Genomic DNA, 26,713 nt, shown 5'->3' on the forward strand with positions numbered 1-26,713 from the left:
AATTTATTTTATATGTTTTGAGACCCTTTGATAATAAGGTACAAAAAATGTACTTAAAAAATACGAAGGAAGTGAAGCATAAGAACCAATGTTTGATAATTTGGAAACTGTCAATTATTTAGATGTTAAGTAATATTGTATTTCGACATGGGGATAAACTGAAAAAAAAAAAAAAAACGGCGAGCCCTCTGTTCTGTGCTAGCTCAGATTATTGAAAAAGGGCATTAAATTATAAGACTGTCTTTATGCTCCTATTCAGTATTGAATGTTATTATTTTGTTGTTGATGTGATTATTATTGTGTTTGTAGAAAAAAAAGTCTATAAGTTTGCAACTATTAAAACATTTCTCTCTGTGACTTCAAATTTACTGATACACATGTGTGGCTATTCTCTACAACTACACATTTCACTGTCACAAGCGTTCAGTTGATTTGCACCAAAAATACCTTCATACAAATCCTTCCTAGGTGAAAACTTGAAATACTTGAAATTCAAGTAGTATGTTTATAATACATTTGTATTCCGAACATGCTTATTCGAAGTGCATTAAAAATACATTGAATTGCATTTTAATGTATTTCTAAAAAGTATACTATAAGTACATTGGTAATAAATATACGCTAAATTACACTTAAGAAATATGCTAAACACAAGCATAATTTTAATTTATTTCTAAAAAGCACACTACAAGTACTTTGGTAATAAATATATGCTTAATTACATTTTTAAGAAATATATTAAACACAAGCATACTTTTAGTGAAGTTTTAGTGTATTTAAAGAAAACATACTTATGTTGCTCTTACTTAAAGTACATTTTATGAGTACTTTGTTTAAGAACATAGCAAATTGATTAAGCTTTTAGTGTGTTTAAAATATATGTACTTGATAAACACTACTGCAATATATTTTAAATATTTATGTATTTATCATTTTAATATTTCGAAAAACATTTTTTACATTTACACCAACTTATAATGTATTAGAAACATTTGTCAACTATTATTAAGCATTGCAATACGCATACTTAAAATTAACGTTGTTCACTTTTACTTGTTTGTAGGCTACTTGTAAAAGGCTACTTAAAAGACTGTTGTCCATTACATGATACGTTTCTTCTACTGAAATTCCCACAAGGATTTCAACATCATATTATTTGAAATGAGCATAAGACTGACATGACACCTTCATAATCATGACATGACACGTCATGAATATGAAGTAGGTTTTATGCATGTTTATGACAACTGTCATTAAGTGTCATTCGCTCAATTATGACATTTTAATGCAAATATGACTTTTTTGAGATGTTTGAGATGTATTTGTTATGACAACTTGACAGAAACCAATACATCATAACCTGTCAGTGTCTTGGTAATGACAACTGACATAACTAACACAACCTGTCATAAATATGTCATAAACATGACATAGCCGATTAATTACCAAACTTAAGAAACCACTTAGCTTTATGGGTTAACATTACATTAAACTGTCATGTGGTTGGTGTTGAAATTGGCTGTCATGAGGCCATTATAATTGTGTCATGAATATTTTTCTTGACCTCAACTACAGTGGTACAAATTGAATTTGTCATTAAAATGTTATAATATTATATATTTTCTTATCATTTAGATCTTTATCTAATTGTTCAGAAGAGAAAACTCCATTTCTGTTGACAAAACACAGAGAATATGAAAATTAACCACACTTAACATAGACATGAACTGACAAATAAACAGAACTAGGGATATAAATACACAAGAGCAAAACAATGGAACAAAACGAGACACAGGTGCCAATAATCAGTAAGGAAGGAAACTAACAGGGAGTAATAAAGGTCAAACTCAAGGGACGAACACATATTAACAAGAACACATTGAAATTTAACATAATCTTGACAATGTTTATTTCATTTTATTTATTTGTTTACATGTTTTTCTTTGCATGTGAAAGTTAGTTTTGTGCAAGTGCTATTTTTTTCTTGAAAGTGTTTCTTGCATCTTGCAGGTTTCAATAGATACTTTTCTTATAATGAGAAGGATGTTTGTCTAAATGAAGATTTATTATACACATTAATTCTGACATTATTCCAGTGACAGTAGTTCAGCTGTAGTAATAATGTAATGAAGAGACTCAATAATCTTATTCTGATTCATCAACCCAGTTTCACTGATCCTTTATAAACCGTAAACCCAGGATAGAGCGGCTGAGTGAATGTGGTCTGGACTGTGTGTATGAGGATCATTGTGTCTCTGTCGACGCTGTAGAAGGACAGAGTTCCTGTACTGTGATCCACACACACTCCTATTCTACTGTGATCCACACACACTCCTATTCTATGCCTGATGGACTCTACAGGGAGTTCAGTCTCTATGTTATTGTGTCTGAATGAGTAACTGGAGGAAGAGCAGAACAAACTCCAGGACTGATCATTACGTCCAAACACACACTCAATACCTGATCCCTTCCTGCTGATGCTCTTATATGACACTGCTATATACACACGTCCACTCCACTCAATCTCCCAGTAAGAGCGTTGTTCACACACACTCTCTCTACACAACACCTGCTCATAATAATCAAATCTGTCTGGATGATCAGGATACGACTGAACTGTGCCAGTGACCGTGATCACTCTGTTATTCTCAGACAGACGGAGGCGTTTATTCATTGTGTTCGGATCTAGAGTGAGCAGATGGGAATCTAATGGAGATAAAACACATCACAATCAGGAATTATGAATCTCTTCATGTTCAATATATCAGCAGGTTCCCAGTACAGTTTAATCATCATTTACATGATCAACTCTAAAAGTCTTCTGTCATGTTTTCTCTCAGCTTCTACAGGAAGAACATGAACACACTCAGAGAGTTTCTCACAGAGAGTTTCTTACATTGTAGGAAGTCGCTTCTGGTCCTGCAAACAGCGTTGGTGAAGGTGACTGTGGAAATCAACAGACATGAAGAGTGTGATTATCATAAGAAAAAATGATCCCTGAATCAATTCCTAAGACATTATTAATATGATATTAGATGGAGAAAATGAGAGGACATGATTTTTTGCAAAAATCCTCACTTGAAAAGACAACATTTAGTTCAAATGATTACTTGCATAGCTAATTTCAGACTGTATAAAAATAACCATAAAAAATAACACATTAAAAAATTACGATTCATATTTACCCTCCATTGAACTGGCTCCAACAGCAGCAGGATCCTCAACACTGCCCTCAGCCTGAGCTGTGTGTGAGAGAGAGAGATCAGAGCGACATTAAACCACACAAACATCAGCAAAGTTTAGGCTGAAAATAAAAATATATTTCAATTATATTTAGAAAACTTATTCTTTAGTTTTGCTTTTATTTTTTTAAATAGCACATTTCATTTTAACTTTAACCCAGTGGTTCTCAAAAAAATTGTACTCCAAAAAATGCTTTTCTTACACAGTACTTTAGTCTTGTTTCCAGTACAAATATCTGAAAATAATTAAATCAAGAAGCATTTACTAGATAAGTGAAATTCTATCTTGTTTTCTGTCAATCAAAAAGTGTTTTTGCTTAAAGTGGGCTAAATTATCTGCCAATGGGGTAGGAAAATACTTAATTTAAATGGAAAACATGAAAAATTATCTTAATTCAAATGGAAAACAAGATTATTTTTGCAGTGTAGTCACACCCTCCCTTTAAAAACATCTGGAAATTTCAAATGTAAATATTTTTTATGAACAATATATAATCAGTGGCTGCAGTGAGCTCTTTTGACGGCGCCTCACGAGCTCAGCATCTTGAGTGTCTTCTTCTTCTGGAGCGGCACATTCACAATAGCAGCTCCTGAAGAGTTGCTTTTCATTGGCGAAGAAACTTCTATGTCTGGCTTGTTCAGATGGTGATAAGCCAATAGTCTGGAGAAGAAAGATTCAGTGGAATTGGCTTTCGGTGCCGCTTTACAAAGGAAGAGTCCCAACAGCTATTCATGCACTTGAACGCCTTTTTTCCCTTTATGCTGAACCACTGCTTTAACCAGTTACCTTGCTTGTGTTTGTCCTCCAACTGTTCAGCCACCTGGTTCTGGTTCATCTTCCTCAGGATCTCCACCATGATCTTCACAGCTTCTTCTGGTCCAAAACGCTTCATCATCAGATCCACTGTGTCAGGGGGGTCTGCCTTATCCAGAGCAGCTTTCGAAAAGTCCTTACGATTTTTTAAGCGCCATTTAAACCTCTTCAGTTCATCTGTGTCTAGATCATCCAGAGCATCCAGAAGCTGTTCTGAAACAGACGCCATCGTCCTTCACTGATTCACTTCTGCAGGACAAGAAGATACAGAAATTCATCTGTTTTGTGTTTAACCGCTATAATTACTTTTAAAAGATTAAATTATTGCCTTTTAGTTTTATTAAAGAACACAAAATTATTGTGATTCACAATGTCTTAACGCTTTCCCCGCCAGCATTTAAAAAAAAAAAACTTAGCCACCGCCAGGGTTTTTAATCATGTTGAATGAATATCTGAACATGCAATATGTAAGGGTTAATGCCCGACGAGGTGTCCATTGTCAGGTTTTAATGGACGACGGCGAGGTGTGAACCGGTTGCCTCCGCCGAAGTCCATTAAAACCTGACAATGGACACCTCGGAGGGCATTAACCCGCTATTACCATGGTCCCTTGCCAAATAAAACATTTTTAAAACTTTAGTTTATATTTTAATTAGGCTAAATCTAGTTTTTACAAATAATAACTTGCCTGACGGTTTATTTAGCAACCGGAGATATTAATAGTCCGCTCAGCTTGTAGAACCCTTCAGGTTCAAAAATGCATTTTTTAACTCCTGAAACACAAAGGTAGGCATAGTTATTTTTTTATTACACATAAAACAATTAATCAAACAACAATCAAACAAAAAAAAACCAATTAGTTCTGCGCTCCAGCGATTTGCGCTTATAGAGGGCAATAAATTAATCAGATCAAAGAGAGGGTCATTTGCCTACATGCTAGCTTTTTTATTTACAATTAATTTCAACGTTTCCATTTATAGTGCAATTTGAAAAAGTCGGCCAGTCAGACATAGGGGCCTTTGAAGGAGGATCCACAATAGCTGGGTACTGCCCATGATGGGCACTTGATGCAGACAGTACGTTGCTCCAGCTTCGTCTCTCACGGACTGACGGAGCCCAGTAAGCCCGCAGACTGCTCTCGCATCGATGGCCTGTCACAGACATTATTTGACGGTTCTCCAGTCCAGCATCGGAGAGTCGACCTACAGCGGTGCTTCGGAGGCTGTGGTTAGTGTAGACCTTCGAAAGACCCACCACCTATGATAATACGATGATGATAATAGTTATAATTATAATAAAAGTAGGTCTACTAGGACTAATAATACATTTATATTGACATAAATTGTAAATACATCTTCGCTGATCTTTTTCATCATGTTCCCGAGGTAGTGGATACCCATCGGCTCCCGGCTGTACCACACTTCGGAAGCGGATGTCACGGTGTGCTTCGGATGGTGGTAGAAAGCTTTTGCGTCAGATGGACATTTGGACACATAGGACGTGAAACTTTTTACCGGACACAGCGGATCCCCGGGTCTGGCAAACATAAAACCTCGGAAGTTTTCCTTATCTGGGTCATTCGGATCGTTGTGGTTTTTGGTGTGCGGATTGTAAGCCAGGGTGACAAACTCAACCCCATCCTCGTCTCTCTGGACTTTAAAAGACTGCATGGAGAGCTCCCGGTTGCCCTCCCTGCCACGCCGAGCCAAACACAGCTGGATGTCAAACCAGACTTTTCTGACCAGGCCAAGGGGCGTATCGGGAGACAGTACAGGTGAATTCTTTATGATTTCAAGATCAGACTCAGAAATATGTGGATGTTGAACGCTGGTATCTTTACCGCTTTTTCTGTAACGCTTAATTATTGCTTTAAACACAGCATTACAGGTCATGAATCTGATGTCAGTTATAATATTGAATTCCCTTATATGGCGGTTGATACCGGCTCTCAGGCTCCTTAGGCTTGAAACGCTGTACTCTCCTCCTGCCTTGGTTGTCTGGACAGCTGCGTAAAACTCCGGCAGGGTCTCATTCAGAGCAGCAGCGGTGTAATTTTCAAAGCTGGAGTCCATTTCTTTTTGAACAATAAAGTCTCTGAGTGTATTTACTGCCCATTTCGGGTTTTTTTTCGTGTTGATCTCATCTTTTTCGTCTTCTATTTGATTCAATTCTCACGGTGTTATCTCTTTGTGTCGTTTCTCCGTTTTATTTACATTTTTTCTTTCTTCAGCAGCATCCCAGTCGTCAAAGTTGTCATATTCTCCATAAATGTTAAAAGAAATAACGAAGTCGCTCATTGTTGTATTAGTAGGCTGGCTATGTAATATCTAACTAACGTTAGACGTTTGTTTTGATAGAGCAAATTGTTAACGGATACTTTGACTGCATGTTGCTATGGTTACTCACAGCTGTTGTAGGCAGCGCATTTATTTATTAATTTCGAATGGTAAACAGGCAGTTTCACCAGAACTACTTTACTAGGTGTTCTCTATCACTTTTTAACGGACACCCTGCAGCCAATCAGAATCGAATATTCACCCAGACCATGGTATAAATATATATAAAAAAAGAACAGACCCTATGCTTAAAATAATAAAAAATACCTTTTTTTTTTAACTTCATCCAATCTTTTTTTATCAACACTTGAATGTTGGTAGGTTCCATGAAAAAGCAACATTTGAGCAAAAAGCTGATAAAATCATGTTTTCGTCAATGACTAGATCCCGATGGTCAAACACAGACGGAGTACATCGAGTCCACCAACACCCCCAAAGCTTCACAGTCCTGAAGCTCACCCTGGGTCCACATTTCATTAGGCAGTTTTGATTTATATGCTGTTTAATGTCGATGATCGCGTTATTTTACGTATGCATATGATTACATATGAGATGACTTGTTTTTGCTTCCTCTTCACCTGTGTTTTGATCATGGGATATTCAGTAGTCTTTCAGAAGATGTGTAATAGCGCCCCCCTACCATATAACAGTGAAAACATGGAAAGCCGGAAAATTCCGTCAATGGCGGAGAAGCGTTTTCTCACAAATGCCAGAAATTTCTGTCAATGGCAGGGAAAGAGTTAATATTTGTCTGATGATGAAGGTCTGGAAGCAATGGCAACTTTACATCTATAGGGGCTTTTGCAACACCGGGTAGTTTGCAAACCGGGTAAAAACTATAAATCCTATGGGGCCATTCCCCTGATGTAAGCCAGCCGACAGCACAGCGTTCAACAACGTCAACAACTGGAGAATTGAGGAGGCCATGATCGGAGCTGTGACTTTGTTGTGTGTCGTGGGATGTGATAATAGCGATGGAATGTAGACTTATAAGTTATGAGATGAAAAGAGAAAAAAGGAGGCCTAAGTGTTGAAATCTCCTATGACAAATCACAGTGCTTCATATCATCAAGGCTAAGAAAAGAACAGAAAAAGGAGATAGGTAAATGCCATTGACGTTAGCTTTTTGTGTTTATTATGTAGTAAACGATGTGTAAACGTTTAAACACAGCTTTTTAAAAATGCCAGGTGCTGTTACGTATGCTATGGTTTGACCCATCAACGTACACTTACATCACTGGTAGTTCCTACTGTGCTGGGTTAGTCCCTACTCTGGAGTAGGAGCTAATTTAGTTCTACCTGAAGGAGTTCCTAGAACTAAAATCATCCCAGATCCTGCAGTGCAAACATGCCAAAAAGTGAGCTTAATTTTCAAAAGCTATACTCAATTCTGCGCTTGATTTGAGCGCTTTGGGAACGCTTTTGATCGTGACCAGCTGTGAAAATATGTGTGCAACACGTCAATGGAATTGACTTTGAACTTTTATAGCCTTGGACAGTGATGTCATCGGAATGCACACGTCGGAGGCTATAATTAGATGTGCAACAGGTGCATCGGCAGATCTTTTGTCTTCGGACCATACTGTGGTGAAAAAACTCTATTGCTTCTGGTAGGAGTTCATTTTTGCAGGCAGTGCGCAGAAAAACCTCTCTTTTCATCTTCACTCTGTCCTACAAGTGAGAGAAAAAGAACCAAAAAAAGGAAAGCCCTCGGTCTGAATTAGACACACACCAATACTATTTTGTATGTTTGGGGGAAGAGCATGCTGCCCTTATGTTAGAGCGAGGCGAGTGTGAGCATTGTGAGTTGTTTACAGTTAAAATACTACGCAGTCGTCACGCCTATTTCCAAGGGCCAACACCCACCATTCCATTGTAAGGCTCGAGAATGGATCTGGCTGATGAGCGAGAGACGGGTCCGTCCCTATCGCTGTCACATGCCTGTCCTGTCTTGTGTTGCACATGGGTGTTTTGTTATTGTGGGCCATGTGCTCTTGTCCTTGTCTGATCCCTCCCCCTTGTTACCTGATTATTGTTTGAGTTCTTCCACCTGTCCCCTCTTGATTTGTTCCCTTCTTAAGTCTCCTCTTGTTTGCAGTCTTTGTCGGATCGTTGTCTAATGTTTTGTATACGTCTCCTGTTTTCCTGTGACCTCCGGTATGTTTGATTTTGAAGTTGTTGTTTTGTTTTATATTATGTTTTTCCCCCTTGTGGGTTTTTGTTTTACTTTATGTTTCTTTTATTAAATAAATCACTATTCTTTTGCAATTGAGTCCTCACCTAGTTTTCTTTAGTTGTCACGTGACATAAAGATCCGACCAAGTGAGGACTCAGCGGAGAAGAGGGGCCATGCCAGGGACTGTTCATGCTCCGTTTGCCCAGCGAGAGACTGTTCACGTCACGTCTGCCCAGCGAGAGACCGTTCACGTCACGTCTGCCCAGCGAGAGACCGTTCACGTCACGTCTGCCCAGCGAGAGACTGTTCACGTCACGTCTGCACAGCGAGAGACTGTTCACGTCACGTCTGCCCAGCGAGAGACCGTTCACGTCACGTCTGCCCAGCGAGAGACTGTTCACGTCACGTCTGCACAGCGAGAGACCGTTCACGTCACGTCTGCCCAGCGAGAGACTGTTCACGTCACGTCTGCACAGCGAGAGACTGTTCACGTCACGTCTGCCCAGCGAGAGACAGTGCACTCTCTGTCTGCCCAGTCAGAGACTGAGCACGTCCAGTCTGCCCAGTCAGAGATGGAGCACGTCCAGTCTGCCCAGTCAGAGACTGAGCACATCCAGTCTGCCCAGTCAGAGACTGAGCACGTCGAGTCTGCCCAGTCAGAGACCGATCCGGAAATGCCCATTTGTGTGGCCGCCCGTGTCTGCTGTTCCAGAGCCGGAGCCAGTATCTGCTGTTCCAGAGCCCGAGGCAGAGCCAATGCCTGTTCCAGAGCCGGAGGCAGAGCCAATGCCTGTTCCAGAGCCGGAGGCAGAGCCAATGCCTGTTCCAGAGCCGGAGGCAGAGCCAATGCCTGTTCCAGAGCCGGAGGCAGAGCCAATGCCTGTTGCAGAGCCGGAGGCAGAGCCAATGCCTGTTGCAGAGCCGGAGGCAGAGCCAATGCCTGTTGCAGAGCCGGAGGCAGAGCCAATGCCTGTTGCAGAGCCGGAGGCAGAGCCAATGCCTGTTGCAGAGCCAGAGGCAGAGCCAATGCCTGTTGCAGAGCCAGAGGCAGAGCCAATGCCTGTTGCAGAGCCAGAGGCAGAGCCAATGCCTGTTCCAGAGCCAGAGCCAATGCCTGTTCCAGAGCCAGAGGCAGAGCCAATGCCTGTTCCAGAGCCAGAGGCAGAGCCAATAAAGCCATAAAGATCCGACCAAGTGAGGACTCAGCGGAGAAGAGGGGCCATGCCAGGGACTGTTCATGCTCCGTTTGCCCAGCGAGAGACTGTTCACGTCACGTCTGCCCAGCGAGAGACCGTTCACGTCCAGTGCCCGTTCCAGAGCCGGAGGCAGAGCCAGTGCTTGTTCCAGAGCCGGAGGCAGAGCCAAGGCCTGTTCCAGAGCTGGAGCCAATGTCTGTTCCAGAGCCAGCGCCTGTTCCAGCGCCAGAGCCAGTGTTTGTTTCTGTGTTTGTTCTTGTGACTGTTACAGTTCTTGTGTCTGTTCCTGAGCCGGTGTCTGTTGTTCCTGAGCCGGAGGCAGAGCCAAGGCCTGTTCCAGAGCTGGAGCCAATGTCTGTTCCAGAGCCAGCGCCTGTTCCAGCGCCAGAGCCAGTGTTTGTTTCTGTGTTTGTGTTTGTTCTTGTGACTGTTACAGTTCTTGTGTCTGTTCCTGAGCCGGTGTCTGTTGTTCCTGAGCCGGAGGCAGAGCCAAGGCCTGTTCCAGAGCTGGAGCCAATGTCTGTTCCAGAGCCAGCGCCTGTTCCAGCGCCAGAGCCAGTGTTTGTTTCTGTGTTTGTGTTTGGTCTTGTGACTGTTACAGTTCTTGTGTCTGTTCCTGAGCCGGTGTCTGCTGTACCTGAGCCGGTGTCTGCTGTACCTGAGCCGGTGTCTGCTGTACCTGAGCGGGTGTCTGCTGTACCTGAGCCGGTGTCTGCTGTACCTGAGCCGGTGTCTGCTGTTCCTGAGCCTGAGCCACCGTCGTGGCCACTCCCGTCCCGCCCTGGTCTGTCCCTCCCGTCCCACCCTGGTCTGTCCCTCCCGTCCCGCCCTGGTCTGTCCCTCCCGTCCCGCCCTGGTCTGTCCCTCCCGTCCCGCCCTGGTCTGGTCTTATGGAGCGTCTGGTAGCCGCTCCGTAGGGAGGGGGTAATGTCACATGCCTGTCCTGTCTTGTGTTGCACATGGGTGTTTTGTTATTGTGGGCCATGTGCTCTTGTCCTTGTCTGATCCCTCCCCCTCGTTACCTGATTATTGTTTGAGTTCTTCCACCTGTCCCCTCTTGATTTGTTCCCTTCTTAAGTCTCCTCTTGTTTGCAGTCTTTGTCGGATCGTTGTCTAATGTTTTGTATACGTCTCCTGTTTTCCTGTGACCTCCGGTATGTTTGATTTTGAAGTTGTTGTTTTGTTTTATATTATGTTTTTCCCCCTTGTGGGTTTTTGTTTTACTTTATGTTTCTTTTATTAAATAAATCACTATTCTTTTGCAATTGAGTCCTCACCTAGTTTTCTTTAGTTGTCACGTGACAATCGCTCGCTCTCTCTCCTACCTCCGAACGTTCCTCATGTGATAAAGCAGTTGAGGAATTACTCAAGGTGGTAACTCGTAGTACAATCGATGAGGATGCATTCACAGGGCTTTGTTGAGCCACAGATCTGTCTCTCCTGTGCTAGCTCCGGTGGCTGAACCTCACGGGCATCATGGACAGGGACGGTGTTCCTGCTTGATGCCCCAATCTCACCTTATGGCCTGTTTGGTGACTCGGTGAACACAGTCGTCAGCAGGTTTCGTGAGGTGAAAAAACATGAGGAAACTTTCGTGCAATTCCTTCCTGCCGCACTCAAGGGGGAGGTGCTGCCGGCTACCCAGCCTCGCCCGGTCCTTCCAAACGCGAGCCACACTTAGGCTCATCGCGCTGCCCGCCGTCAAGACTGGGGACCGGCTCATCGTGCTCAGCAGCCCCCAAAAATACAAGACCTCAGGACTATTATCTCCAAAAAGAAAAAGTCCTGATGGTCTTGTGGGACGGAGTGCGTAAATCTACCCGCCTCTTCCCAATACCCTCACAAAACCTCTGTACCACCCCCGCCGCCTCTGAAGAGCAGTCCGGGGACATCAGAAAATCAGACAAACTTATACCAGCTGATGCACCTGTGGCACATCCAATTATAGCCTCTGTCGTGCGCGCATTCCAATGATGTCACTCTCCGAGGCTATAGAAGCTCTGAGTCAATTTCATTGACGTGTTGCACATATTGACAGCTTGTTTCGCACAAAAGCGTTCCCAATTGCGCTTAAATCAAGCGCAGTATCTCGTTGCCGCTTTTTCAGGGAACAGGGTTAGTCAAGTAACCCAAGACATTCTTCCGTTATTAGTTCTAGGAACTAGGAAAAGGTTCCTTCAGTGTGAAAGCCCCTTATGTAACCCTAGTATGGGTAAGTACACACTCGGTTTGTGCAAATGGAAATGAGAAGAATAAGGAACCCAGCTATTTACATTAAGCAGTTCATAAAATTGAATTCAAAAAGAGATAGCATTCACAAATGTAACATGTTATAAATGCATCAATAACAAAATAAACAATTTATCAAACTATACACGTACACACACACGGGGTTATTGTTATTAAGTTCACCAGTTCTGTCCGATGAAATCAAGACCACTGAGTTCAGATTCTTTTGATCCAATGCTTAGAGTGCAATTTCTTAAATCAATGTCAAGTCGAAGTTCCGTAAAGAGAAATCCATGGATTGTGAGTTCATGTACGGTCCTACTACATTACTGGTCACGAAACAGTCAATGATCACCAATAACAAACTGGATGGCTTGCCATCTTCCATCCAGAAAAGAAGATTCAGGGAAACCCAAAACTTGGCCTGCATGAATTAAAACAGGCACACATATATATATCACTCGAACAATGTCACAGCATCAATAATCACTGTACATAAATTCAGCCATATAGATACGTTTCTGAATTCCCCCTACAATAATGGACAAAAATATGTACAATCTTGCTACAATCTTAACGCATTTACTTGTTAATAGAGTTGGGTATCTTTTTTCTTTCTTTCTCGATACCGGTGCCAAATCAATACTTTTAAAACGGTACCGGTACCTAAACCAATACTTTAAAAAAACAGCCTCAAAATGATGAATGACATAAAAAAATCTTAAAATTTTATATATTAAAATAAATATATAAATATAAGTAGTCTAAATACAAAACACAACACTTTTACATAACAAATTCACAATAAAACTTGAGCCACCTAACCCAAATACAATAATTTAACACTAAATAACACTACAGTACTAATAACAGCAAAGTAGTCTGTATTCTTGGTATGCTACAAACCAGCTTTACATTTCAGCAATTCTTTTCACATTTGTTGCCTTCTCTGGCCAAATATGACACCTCTGCTGACTTACTGCATGTCCTGCACAAGATTGTTATTTTAGAACGCATCACCTGAAACGGCGTGACGCGAAACTCCGAAAACTCCGAAACTCGCGAAAGACTTAAGGAAAAATAAATAACCATGACACAAATCATTAGCACAATCACATAGATATATATGATGATCTCAGAGTTCAACACTCACCAAGATTTGATAAATGTTGATCTCTCGTTTCTGCAATCAGCCAAAATAATTCTCCTGCACATCTTACTGATACATCTATGCTTCTTTTCAACTTCTTAACTCAATTTTCCTCAGTTTATACAGCTTGAATTCTTCACTGCTCTGAATCTCCATCGCCATCTTGCATCCCGTTCTGCTCGCATTCACAACCAACCTGAGCACATAGCCTAAAACGTTTCCTTCATCGATAAATCACAAGTTTCTGTTCACAAATGATCAACAGTTGCTAGGCAGATTTGTTAGATTAAAGTTTTACTCTGCATTCAGATTAGACCATGTAAATAAACCACTAAAAGGACAAGAATGCAAGAATACCTTATGGGGGTTACATTTATATAGGAGAGTATTGAACCATATGAAGTGCTATTTACTTACTGTGAAAAAAAATAGGATATTTGAAAGTGAAAAGTGAAAGTGACACGTGATGTATGGTAACCCATACGTGGAATTTGACCTCTGCATTTAACCCATCCAAGTAAGTGCACACACATTAGGAGCAGAGTAGTGAACACACACACACTGCAAACGTGGATACACACACCCGGAGCAGCGGGCAGCCTTGAGTGGCGCCCGGGGAGCAATTGGGGGTTAGGTGCCTTGCTCAAGGACACCTCAGTCATATTCCTGCCGGTACTGGAATCGAACCAGCAACCTTTGGGTCACCAGTCCAACTCTGTTACCATTAGGCCATGAGTGCCCCTAGGCTTCTTATACCACCTCTGAACTGGCATCTCAAGAAAAAGCTCTTAAACTCATATCTGCGAAAACAAGGGAAACCAGTTTTTCAAAAGGCGTGAGAGAAACTGGGGAGAGAACTCTGTTGTCAAGACATGCATATCTGATCATGTATACAGTAGATGGAATGAGATAGTTTGAGAAATTACAGGTACAGTAAGAGACAGATTTACTTATTTAGCAGACACTTTTATCTGAAGTGACTTACATATAAGAAACAATATCATGAATATAATACAGTGTTTATGGATGTGAATTAGTTAAGTGTTTGTAGAAGAAGTGTGTCTTCAACTGTTTCTTAAATGCTTTGAGGGTCTCAGCAGATCGGGTGGATAATGACAGCTCATTCCAACAATTAGGACCAGTGTGTAGAAGAGGCACAATGACTTGATGCCACAAGAGGTTAGTGTAATCTTGGTTTAATTCCGACTGCAATGAAAACAACAGGCAGCAACACAACATGCTCACTCCACCCACGTCAAATGCCTGGGACCAACGCCACATTCCACATACTGGCGCCACCTCATTTTTCCTTAAGAACATACACCCTTTTCCCCAGTGACTGCTTAACTGTGAATAAGCACTAATATGTTGATAAGCATACATGATAAGCAAGATATGTTGGATATCTGATTTTCATTTTATAGTTCATTGGGAATTGTAATGCAGCCTGAATCATAATCATGCAATGTTTGTTGGCTATAGGAGAACTGAGTGACAGCCTGGTTTCTGTCACCTGATGGAGTTTTGGTTCCTTGCCACTGTCGCCTTAGGCTTTTGGCTTAGTTGGGGACACAATAATATTCAACAATATCATTGATCTGCCTGCATTGACACCATTATATGAGAACTGAACTGAGCTGGACGATGAAATCACTGTTTTCTCTAGAGCGGCTATATAATGAAATCGATTAATAACTTTTTTACAACAAAAATTACCATTACTGATCTTACTTTAGCTGGACTATGACACTATTTTCTTCTTGATCTGCTGTACAGCAGAAACAAACTTTGTTGATTATTAGAGTTAGAGGATTATGGTTGGAGAAGACTAGCACTGGACCAGAGCCCAGATACACACTAAAATGCTGTAACGCCCAAATAAGCACAAGCGTTTCTTTTTCTATGACTGAATAGTTTAGCTGATGGCGATTCAACTTCTTAGAAAAGAAACACACATGATTGGTAACCCCCCCCCCACACACACACACATGTTGTGTCAGTTTTAACACATGTAGTGAGTGTGCTCAGGGACTACACATGTTGTGTCAAATTTAACACAGTAAATGTGTAAGTCATTTTAACACACAAATTGTGTAATTTTAAAAAATAAAGCGAAAGAGGCAGATGTAAAAATATTAATCATTTAATCAATAGTCGAGTACAGAATGCATGTGCACACAAAGTACAAGACAATGTTTCAAGCTCAATGACTGGACAGACTCACTGTACTGTACATTATTCAGTTATTCACATTTCAACCCCTAATAGATAATGCTGCTTTTGACAAAAGTTCATGAAGAGATAAGTTAACCGAGTTTGCACTTTATATTAGATTAAAATGTAGCAACTGACAAAATATTGAATATAAATAACTTTTATTTAAACTGGCCTGTTTGTTTGAGAAACATAGCAAACACTGCATACCATTCACAGTGATTGTGAGTGTCGACGCGCTCTTATAAAATGATGTGTTGAAAACAACACAACCTGTAAAAAGAGATGTTAAAGATGACACATGTTGTGTAGATTTTAACACGTAGTGTGTGTGCTCAGGGACAACACATGTTGTGTCAAATTTAACACACAACCTGTGTCGTTTCTTAACACAACTCTGTGTTTATGAGGAGTACACGTTTTGTGTTACCTTTAACACAACTGGTTTTGGCTGTCTTGACCAGGATTAACAAAGTAAGTGTCATCACTTTCCTCTGCATCCTGTTCCATTTGTACATCAAGAGTTTCTGAACTCTTTGAAACATCCTCATTCAATACTAATGAATGTGTTTTGTTTTCAGGATCTTCATCTTCCAAGGAATCTGTTGATTGGCTCTCACACTCGGAACCGTTCGAGCAATCGGCAACCGTTGATCCACGTTTCATCCTCAGGACATGTCACAGGTAAGAAACTGATGTCTAAGAGCATGTTCCCATAGGATGATGGGCAGTTGTATGAGATTTGGAGACCCCAGAAAGTGCTAGAAGTTCAGTAATGAGCTCACTCTCAAAATTTGTTCCTTGATCCGTATGGATCCGCTCAGGAAACCCATACACACAGAACACATGGTCCCATATCTTCCGAGCAACTTGCTTAGCAGTCTGATTGATGCAAGGAAAGGCATGTGCAAGTTTAGTGAAATGATCCGTCAGGACCAACACATCCACTGAACGCTGTTTGTTATCTTCTGCATTCCAAAAGTCAAGACAAACCAACTCCATAGGTGCAGAAGTTTGAATACTTTCCAATGGAGCTCAAGCAGCTGGCTCAGGTGTTTTTGCCAAAATGCACCGCCTGCAACACTTCCCATATTCTCTGATCTCACGCTCCATCTTGGGCCAGAAGAAGTGCTGTCTTGCCAAGTGAACTGTTCTAGCCTGTCCTTGGTGACCGGCAAGGTCGTGAAGACCGTGTAGAGCTTTTTCTACTTTGCACTGAGGCAGAACATACTGATGTCTTCTCTTTCTGCTTATAGGGACCTTAGTCACCCTGCACAGAATCCCATTACAGACTTTTAAGTGATCCCATTGCTTGACAAGGGCTAAAGCTCTATAGTCAAGCTTTTCCCTCTCTCTTCTTGAAGGGCGTCTTTTACGAAGCACGAAAGGGAGAACCTTGGAAATGGTAAGGTCGAGCTCTTGACTTTTTTCCAACTCCTCATGAGAGAACATAGGCAGAGGCTGTTCACCATGGCTAGTGTCTGCAATCTGCTGAACTAACTGCACCAGCTGAACTGCTCGTCTCACTGTTCATATTTCCCAGTCATCTTGGACATGGCAAAGTGTCTTGATGGCAAATGAATCACATGACTGCATATAACAGCCTGTTTGACATCCAACCTGATCACTTATCTTGTGGCATTCAACCTTCAGACGAAACACATCCTGTATTCCTTCTCCTACAGCATCAGCTTCGGCAAGTAAGCGGTTATAACTCTCATTCATGAGCCTATGACTAATTGATCTTGGGAATGGATCTCTGCTTAAGGCATCAGCCACAATGTTCTTGACTCTTGCTATATGCTTTATGTCGAAAGAATAAGGGGCTGATTTTGAAACCCACCTTTGTTCACAGGCATTGAGTTTCGGCTTAGTCATAATGTGCGTAAGTGGATTGTTGTCCGTCCAAACTGTGAAGCTGTGCCCCTTGAGCCAGTGATTAAATTTTTTGCAAACACTCCACTTCAAAGCCAAAAACTCAAGCCTGTGCGCAGGGTATGTATGGTATGGTATGGTATACTTTATGGTACTTCTTCTGTGACACGGTTAGGGTATTGCTGGTGAAGGCAATTGGCCGAGCAGTTTCTTCCCCTGCTGGAACTCTGGATAGCACAACACCTAACCCATCCAGAGATGCGTCAATTGAAAGAATCATATGCCTAGAGAAATCAGGATGTGCAAGCACAGCACAGTTCAGCAACTTGTCCTTGAGTGTATTGAAAGCAATAACGCATTCCTCTGTCCAATCACTTGGATTCAACTTCCTGAACGTGCCAACAGGCTTTCTTACTTTCTCTTTACCTCTTCTCTTCTGACCCGCAGTTAGAGCAAAGAGATACTTGGCGATCGAAGAACAATTAGGAATAAAGTGTTGATAGTAGAAAATCATTCCTAAAATGACTTGATTCTGCGTGCTGATTGAGTGCAACCATCTTCCTCCATAAGTTGCATCTTGGACATGTTGGAAATAACATCCACCTTTGTGTCCACAGAGACGTCATGGCAAGAAATAATATGGCCCAAGAATTTCACTGAATCATGCAAGAAATTACACTTTTTGAGACTCAGTTTCAGGTGATGTAACCTAAGCCGCTGAAAAAACATCTCAAGCCTGTTCAAAGCCTCTTGCTCTGTGGACGCAAACACAAGTAAATCATCCAAATAGCAGAGTAAGCTGGTAAAGTTCATATCTTCAAAAATGCTAAGCATCATCCGCATGAATGAAGCCGGACTGTTGCACAAGCCTTGAGGCATGCGGTTATACTCATGTAGTCCCATAGGAGTAATGAAAGTGGTGTATTTTTTGTCTTGTTTATGCATGGGTAAATTGTAGAATCTGGAGGTCAAGTCCAAAGTGCTGAAGTAATTGTTACCTCCTAAAGCAGCAAGGCAGTCGGACTGGTGAGGGAGTGGGTGAGCATCTTTGAGCGTTCTCGCATTAAGCCACCTGAAGTCTGTACAGATGCGGAGGCTTCCATCCTTTTACCACACCAGTACCAATGGCGACGCATATTTGCTTACAGATTTTCTAATTATTCCTTGCTCCTCCATTTCATTCAACACCTGACGCAACTTCTGGTAGTGAGCAGGAGGGATCCTTCGATATGGCAACCGGAAAGGCCTCTCATCTGTAAGTCGGATGCGGTGTTCAAACTCCTTAGCCTCACCACAGTCTAAGGGATGCTTGGAGAACACATCATTGTAATTCACCAATAACTGCAAAAGTTTCTCTTTGGATTCCTCAGTGACTTTGCAGAGACCGATGTCAATTCCGCTTAACCCAACATCTTGCAATCTCAAATCTTAAGCACAATTTGGAGAAGCTTGCATCTCTGAACTAACTTCCTTTATCTTTCCAGTGCCCTGGAAAACTGGGAAAACTTCTGCAGCTAGACAAGGTGAAACATCTGCCAATTTCTGATTCTTTCTTAGCGTGACAGGTGGGTACCTATGAAAATAACCAATTTGTCTGACCAACCTATCACCCCACATAGATGGGATCACACGAGCTACCAAGATGTTTCTTGGCATAGTCTTGGAGGTAGTTGGTTCAATGAGAATTGTACTCCCAAGTGACAATAGAGTGTTGCTGCGAAGTCTTCCCCACACTAAATGCTCTTGTATAGCGGCAAGAGTGACAGAATGATGGAGCTTTACTGTTCCGATTTTGCTAGGGATCTCATCATGTCGCCAGCGTATGAGATTTGACATAACATCCAAAAAGTGTTCATCGTCCGGTGAACTGTGTAGCACGTTGCGATATGAAGTCCCAATATTCGTCTGTGTTCTTCATTCGATCAAGTTGGTGCCAAGACTCATCCAACAGATTGACTGAATTTACGTCTTCAAAAGCAGTTCTGTTAAAAAAATAGAAAATAAAACTTCTTGAGGTTCCATGCAGGAAGAATTTTTAAAAACATAACCTAAGCTAAGCAAGATGCGACTTGCCGGTGGGGGATTTCCCCCCTCCACACAGTAATCAATGCTATAATTAGCCTAAATAGACCATATCAAATATATATATTTTTAAATATGCAACACGCACGTTTAAACAACAAACAATAAAATCTGAACCAGTGCTTCTGCTCCAGTATTGAAAGATAACATGCAGCGCGTTTCAGTTACGATCCTGGTTCCAGTGACCCTAATACATTGATTCACAGCTTTTTAAAATGTCACAAAGTGTTTTGAGGTGGTTTTGAATAAAATATTGAAGTTTATAATTAAGTATTTTGACACAACACGCCAAGTGCGTATTCTAAAATCGCGTTTTATTCAGGCATTTAATTAGAGTTCGACAAATGCGGCGGCGCGTTTACTTGAATTTATTTTTCTCATAACAGCTAAAATAAAATCATCTTTAAAAACTGTAAAAGGTCTACTTTTTTCATGTAAAGTAGGCCTACACTCACAATAGGCTAATGACAAAAAGTTTTCTCGCTCATGTGAGCGAACACACACTGGAGAAACAAACATTTGGGCATTTCCCAGTGAGTTAAGACATGGCCGAGTGGTAGAACTTACGGTTCAAACATTAAGATGACACGGGTTCAAAGCCCGATCAAACATGGACTACTGTAGTTACATATTATATTTAGGCTATTAATGCAGAGAAATCTGTCTAGCTCTAAAACTCTGTTACACCATTTAGTTTTTTGTTTATATTTATAAAATAAAATTACCATGCATTTCCATTTTACACTAAGGAACAAATAGTATCCAACAGAACGACTTTACATCTGTATAATAATACCAATTGTAATTTCAAAAGCAGTTCTGTAAAAAAAAAAAAAAAAAAAAAAAAAAAAAATATATATATATATATATATATATATATATATATGCCGGTGGGAAATCCCCCACCGGCAAAACGCATCTTGCTTAGCTTAGGTTATGTTTTTGAAAATTCTTCGTGCATGGAACCTCATGAATATATATATATATAGCCTTTGATTCCCTATAGCCTATAGAGTTTTTAAGGTTTTAAGTAAAGTGTGATTTGCCAGGGGGTACGGGGATTTCCCTCTGGTCTAAACATCCCTGCTTCTGCTGAATTACATTAATCCCCACACCCCTCCCTCCACAGTAATCAATGCTATAGGCTACTTCACCAATAGACCATAAATATATAAAATAAAGATAGTCTATGCAACAGGCACATTTAAACGACAAACAATAAAACCAAAACCAGCGTTTCAGTTGTTCATTAGTTCCAGTGGCCTTAATGCATGCACAGCTTTTCAAAATGTCACAAAGCGTTTTGAGATTATTTTGAATGAAATATAAGTTTATAATTAAGTGTTTTGGCACACCACGCCGAGTGGCCCTATGCATTTTTCTAAAATCGGGTTTTATTCTGGCATGTTGAATTAGTGTTCGACAAACGCGGCGGCGCGTTCATTTGGATTTATTTTTTTCATAACAGCTAAAATAACTTAATAGGCTACTCCGTGATTTTTTGGTCATACAGATAAGAGTAGAGTAGCCTACATCGTTCAAAACTGTAAACTTTTATTCATATAAGGCTAACGACAAAAGTTTATCTGTCGTCTCTGTCTCCGGGAACTGCGCGTCACAAATATGAACCGAAAGCCACTTGCCTCAGCTCAGTCGTGATAAGAAATCGGCTATGTCTAAAGCCTTTAAATATCGAAATATTTAGGCTAATAAATGTTATCTGATTATGTAATCCATATGAAAATGAGAGGTACTAGTTTAGCCATCATGTAAGCGCTTCCCAATGAGAAAATGACAAGGGTGAAAATCTCGCTCTAATATAATTCTCTAAATGTAGGCTAAATTGCCCTGAATTAAAATATAAAAACAGATCAAATAGTTTATTTGTCAAAATGTTAATAATATAATAATAATATTATTATATTATTATAATAATAATAACAATAAAACTTAATTCACAAATTGCATGCACCCTGGTTGTAAGGATCTATCAATCCATGTAGAATTTAATATTGAGTTGAACATTTTGTTCATGACAACAAATGAGAATTCATGAGAACATGCATTTGAAGCTTACTTTTGCTTGGAAAAAGCTGGCCCAAACCAGTTTTATTTCTTAAATTATTGAAATAATTAAATATTTAGTAATAAACTTTTATGACAGAAATATCACTACATGTTGCTTAAATCATTTAATTCCTTCATTATCAACACTTTAATAGCCTAATGCTAATGTCTAGAATAGCGATTTAAGCGTGAATTGCGCTTAGAACTTTGTTTTAAGTCAATCTCAAACTCAGATAGCCTGTGGGGGTTTGGAGGGACAGTTCAGTGTGTGCAGGACAATAGGTGTTAATGTTCCTCTTTCATATAGAGAGTGTCGGATAGCCATCCTGATAAGCAAAGGCAAAATTATTTTAAGGATAAATCTCTCGGTGTCCAAATGTAGGCCCCATATCTTTTAAAAATTATAAATATTGTAGTTTATTTATTGTAGCATATTTAAAGTTTTTTCACACAAAATTTAAATTGAAGTGTTCAATCCAGATGTTTCAACTGGTTTTGTAGAGTTTTAGAGTGTTTGAGCAGTGTGTATGATTGTCAACAATCTGGCATTATCTAAACATGAACTGTTGACGACGCGTTCATGCCAAGAAACGAATGGTAGTGATCAGCAGATACAGAGCTCTTTAATTCGCGATCAACCTCGTTTTATTGTGGGGAATTCAACAAGGCATGCTGTGTCTTTGAAGCAACAAAGGCTAAATAATTGGTTACTGTTATTTTTTCGCAATTTGTATTGATGACACGCAGCTACATATACAGTATTATCAGCTGTATGATGTTTTTCCCTGAAATGTTTAATTTCGAGAGAGACCCGGCGTGCGCAGCAAGGGAGACTAAATAAACTTGCTAAAAAGAGATCCAGCGTGAGAGAGAGGCAATTTAGCTGCAATTTCTTTGGCAATACAAATTTAAAATGTCGCAAGAATGAGATTCTGTGTTTCTTATTTTTCATCGCAAAGGAAATAAACTCTAAACTCGATGCAGCTGTTTTAAATAAAAAAAAAAAACTGTCCCGACACTTTATTTAAACCTTAAAATGTTCAATGGGGTTTCAAACTTAAGTAATTTTAGTGTTTTTTTACACAATAATTTAGCAGACTAAAGACAAGCTTCTTCATTTTCATTTTCTGACGCGATAGGCTGACAATCTTCCTTTATCAGTTTTGTCTGTGCAGCGGCTTTACAGTAGCAAATTTATTTTGTAATTTGCCATTGCTAATTAAACAAAACGTTTGACTTTAAATAAATAAACAGTCAATAAACTAGCTAATAAACAGTTAAGCATCAATAAGGGTAAAACATTAACGCTGTCGGCCAACATCGGTTAACAGTATGTATGCTATAATGAGATTCGATCTCAGGTCGCTTGAAGCTCCAACAAGCTCATGTCGTTGCGTTGACCACTGAGCTACCGTCTGAACACTGTTCGATCACCGTCTTATGCTCTTTCCAAGCCTCACTGATGTAGCTTAATATGTTTCTATTGCAATGTTTTTTAAGTTTTCATTATTTATTCAATTTAATTTCAGTAATTTCAGTATTGTGATTATGAATTATTTTAACTACGTTTCACTTGAATTCATCTGCTACCAGCTTTCAATCGCTCTGAATGAGCCGCGGCAGTTTACGCAACAGAGAGAATAAATGGACACTATTCAAAGTCTGTGATTCTAGCGCCTCTTAGCGGTAAAAGGCAGCAAATACACCCCAAATTTTATTTCATTATTATTCTGGTTGGCTTATTCTGTTGGTATATTATTCTGGTTGTCCACCTACTGTACATCCACACCACATGCCCATCTACCTATAACCACACACACCGACCCACATATACACACCCACATATATATACACCCACCCACCTATATACACCTACACATACCTAAACATCTCTCCCCCCTTTTTTTATATAAAAAAACACAAAAAACTCCAAATATATTCAAGCTCCTTTATTTCACAGGCTTCTAACATTCAATCCTTTTGGAAACCCTGTGTCCAGCGCCCGAATCCAAACCCTCTTCCTCTCCCGTCTTTTTCTCTTGTCCCAGTTAGGGGTGTGTTCCAGTCCACAAATCTTCAAATCCTGCGCCCCATGCCCCTGAAAATGAGGCACCAAGTACCCGTCCGTCCGTCCGTCCCGTCCCTTTCTTTATTGCGGACCTGTGTCCCCACATCCTGGTCAGGATTGAATTTGCCGTTTCTCTCACGTACCTCCTCCCAAAATAAAGGCACCGGATCAAATAAACACAGTTGGTTTGTCTCAGGGGGATCGCCTGTTTGATCCTGATCACCTTCCTCCGTTTGCCCCTTACCAAGAGGTTAACTTTTGCCGAACTCAGTCTGCCATGGACCAACATGTCTTTCAAATTATTTCCCCTTTTGTATGCTGCCACCATCCTAAATCGTTCCCCCAACCTCTCCTCTTGGGAAAATCTCTCAAAATTTCTCCTAATCCCCATCGCCAAACCCCGGGCTGTGCGTGAGAATGGCACCAGCAATGGAAGAGCCTGCTTCCCAACCATTCTTGTTGTCCCCCGCTTCCCCTTTTTCTCCTTGGCCACCCCCCTCAGGAAATTCCGTGAATATCCCCTTAGTTTCAAAGCCCCAAATAGTGTCCGAACCGCCTCAATCCTATCCCCCTCCCTTGTGCAAATCCTTCTAAACCTCAACAATTGTGCCTTAACTATCCCCCGGAAGACATGTGCGTCATGATGACTCCCCCGGTGTAGCAACGCATGTGTGTCTGTGGACTTAAAGAAGACCTTGGAATCCAATATCCCTGTGCTCTAAAAATCCTGCCCCTTGAATATCGTTGTGTCCAACAAATTAATGCTCTCCTCCCCCCATTCATATTTCACCCGGATAGTTGGGTGATGACCATTCAATGTGTCCAAAAAACTCAGAAAACTCTCCTTGGTGCCCTCCCAAACCCCCCATACATCATCCAAATATCTCCAATACTGTGTAGGTATAATGCTTCGCACTTAGGGAACACTGACTCCTCCCACTCTGCCATATAAATATTGGCATATGCTGGCGCAAACCTCTTCCCCATCGCCGTGCCCTTCGCCTGTAGAAAGTGGCGATCATTAAAACCAAAGTCGTTGCGCGTCAAGCTCAACTCCAACAGCCTCAACAATCCCCCGTCCGGTCTCCCCTCCTGAGGGTATTTCCTCAAACAAGCCTCCACCGCTGCCAACCCCCTCCCTGTCTCAATGTTGGTATACAAGCTCTCTACGTCCAGAGAAAAGAAACTCGCTTGCAAACCCAGCCTCATTCCCTTCACCTTTTCCAAAAAATGTGGCTAGCATGTTTGTTTGACAGCGGGTTCAAGTGCCAATTTATGAACTCTGCCACCCCATAGCTCTCGCTCCCATAGTCCGACACGATCGGCCTCCCTGGAGGAACATCCGGAAATGGCCAGGAATCCTTAGGCTTATGAATTTTAGGAAAAAGATAAAACCTCCTTTCCTTTTGTGTACCCTGTCCCTTCAAATATTCCAACTGCTTCTTGTTGATAAACCCTTCCTTCCTCAACCGTTCCAACTCTACCTTGATTACTCCTGTCGTTTCTGGATACATTGGTTCCTCCAATTCCCGGTAAAATTCCTCATCCTGATTAGCCTCATAGCTTCCCTGACGTACTGCCCTCTATACATGATCACCACCATACTCCCTTTATCTTCTGGCTTAATCACCACGGAATTGTCCCTCCTGAGCCCTTGAAGAGCCACCCTTTCCTCCTCCGAGAGATTCCAAACCTCCTGAATCTCCCTAACCCCCTTCATCACCTTCTGATCCTTCTCCATAATATCCCACACCAATTTTTAGACCTGACTCCCCCTTGGTTCCCACCCCGAACTGCCTACAAATGGGGTCCCCCCTATCCCCCCTCCCTGTCCCCCCTCAAAAAATACCCCCAATTTAATTTGTCTATGGTACTCCGCTAAGCCTGCCTCCGCCTCCAACCTATTCCAACCCCCCTCCCCCTTCCCATCCCCCTCGGAATAAACGACAGACCTCTTTGTAGTAGTGCCATCTCTGCTTTATTTAAAATCCTTATTCGGGAGAGGTTCACCACGGTACCCACACTTTGGTTAACCGAGTACCCCTCCCTCAGCAGTTTAAATACACCCTCCAGTGTTCCCACATGGCCCTCCCTGTAACCCCAGTCCAATGGGTGAGATCCAATTCCGTGCGGAACCGCTCCCGTGGAAGTGTCTCCATCCCCTTCCCTGTTTCCCAAATGATGCGGTTCATCTGTGCTAAAAACCCGATCTGTTTGATCGGGTCAGATGACGATTGAAATTAACCTGGGGGATCAAGATCTGTGCATTTGAAAATCTACCCTCCACCACCCTCAATGTTTTCCTAATTAATTCCCCAATAGCCTCCACCGAAGCGTGATTCTTATCATTAATCCCAAATTATCACACGACCTTACCCACTCCTTCCATCCTGGGGGTATGATTCCTCAAAATCTCGTAGGCATTCGACCAATGTGCCCCCGGATAGCCAACCACCTGCACCTATCTATTCCAGATCTTTGGCAACCTCCCCATATTTGAATCTCCTATTATCACAATCCGTCTCCTGGTATCCATTTTGAATCTCCTATTATCACAATCCATCTCCTGGGATCCATGGCCAAGTTTTTCAACTTATCCCTCCCATGATCTTGTCTTTCAAACATCCACAGTCCTGCTCCCCATTCCATCCCTGGGGTCCTTCCTCTTCCACGTTCTTCATCCCCTCCTCTTTCTCTACTCCCCCCCCCCCCCCCCCCCGCTCCATACCTAGGATTCCCCCACTGTCTATAACTTCATCCGTAGTTATCCATATTACGGCCAAATCCTCTTCCTCACACTCCGTCACGTCCCTTCCTGGTCCCTTGTTGGTCCCCCCTTCCTCCTCTTCTTCCCGTTATCCCGGTTCTTCTGTCACGGCCCGAGTCAAGGAATCACGAACCCTACTCCTATCCCGACTCTCCCCCAACCACCTTCTAATTTCTCCCATCGCCCCCTGCACGGTCCCCTCCCGAATATTTCGGAGGTTCCTCCGTGCCCATCTTGCTGCTACCTCCAAAGCCCTCTCTCCCATTTACGGATCTACATCCTCCAATTGTGCCAGAGCCTCCCTTTGTGCCGTGGTGTAATGGTTTTTTAATATCCCCAAACTCTCCAACAACCACCTACTCGCACTCCCAAACAGCTGCCAGCACGTAGTTGGTGCTGGAGCTGCCGGAACCACCACCACTCCCAACCAGCGGGCTACTTTTTGCAGCGACCTAGGCCCTGGCTCATCCTCCGTTTCCCTCAAATTAAGTAAATGG

At 41.6% G+C, this 26,713-nt stretch overlaps 1 protein-coding gene and 1 long non-coding RNA gene across 6 annotated transcripts in view; one reads left to right on the forward strand and one right to left on the reverse strand.

Moving 5' to 3' along the window:
* Nucleotides 1–26,713, forward strand: part of LOC143725878 (uncharacterized) — a 434,149-nt gene that overhangs the window by 382,249 nt on the left and 25,187 nt on the right. The gene's annotated exons all lie outside the window — the stretch shown is intronic.
* LOC143725875 (tripartite motif-containing protein 16-like) lies at nt 1,886–13,345 on the reverse strand. Of its 5 annotated transcripts, none has more exons than XM_077218697.1 (8): nt 13,147–13,332; nt 5,409–5,592; nt 5,010–5,313; nt 4,745–4,829; nt 4,030–4,305; nt 3,186–3,242; nt 2,897–2,944; nt 1,886–2,706 (listed from the first exon to the last, which is right to left on the reverse strand). In XM_077218697.1, exons 5-8 carry the CDS (start codon nt 4,283–4,285, stop codon nt 2,159–2,161), a joined length of 909 nt encoding a protein of 302 aa, XP_077074812.1. In that variant the 5' UTR covers nt 4,286–4,305; nt 4,745–4,829; nt 5,010–5,313; nt 5,409–5,592; nt 13,147–13,332; the 3' UTR covers nt 1,886–2,158. The 5 variants fall into 5 exon arrangements, with proteins under 5 accessions (XP_077074812.1, XP_077074813.1, XP_077074808.1 ...); XM_077218698.1 differs by having other exon boundaries at nt 5,066–5,313; nt 13,147–13,330; XM_077218693.1 differs by having other exon boundaries at nt 4,745–5,313; nt 13,147–13,341.

The sequence above is a fragment of the Siphateles boraxobius genome, unplaced genomic scaffold, assembly GCF_051911475.1.
Source record: "Siphateles boraxobius isolate OS27281-9 unplaced genomic scaffold, OSU_SipBor_1 77, whole genome shotgun sequence".
NCBI lineage: Eukaryota > Metazoa > Chordata > Actinopteri > Cypriniformes > Leuciscidae > Siphateles > Siphateles boraxobius.

Excerpts from the sequence above, each read along its gene's own strand:
- LOC143725875 (XM_077218694.1), bottom strand. The coding sequence starts at position 4,285 with ATGGCGTCTGTTTCAGAACAGCTTCTGGATGCTCTGGATGATCTAGAC. Across the intron at positions 3,243-4,029 it reads GGAGGACAAACACAAGCAAG|CTCAGGCTGAGGGCAGTGTT; the intron begins GTAACTGGTTAA and ends TCTCACACACAG. Across the intron at positions 2,707-2,896 it reads CAGAAGCGACTTCCTACAAT|ATTCCCATCTGCTCACTCTA; the intron begins GTAAGAAACTCT and ends TATCTCCATTAG.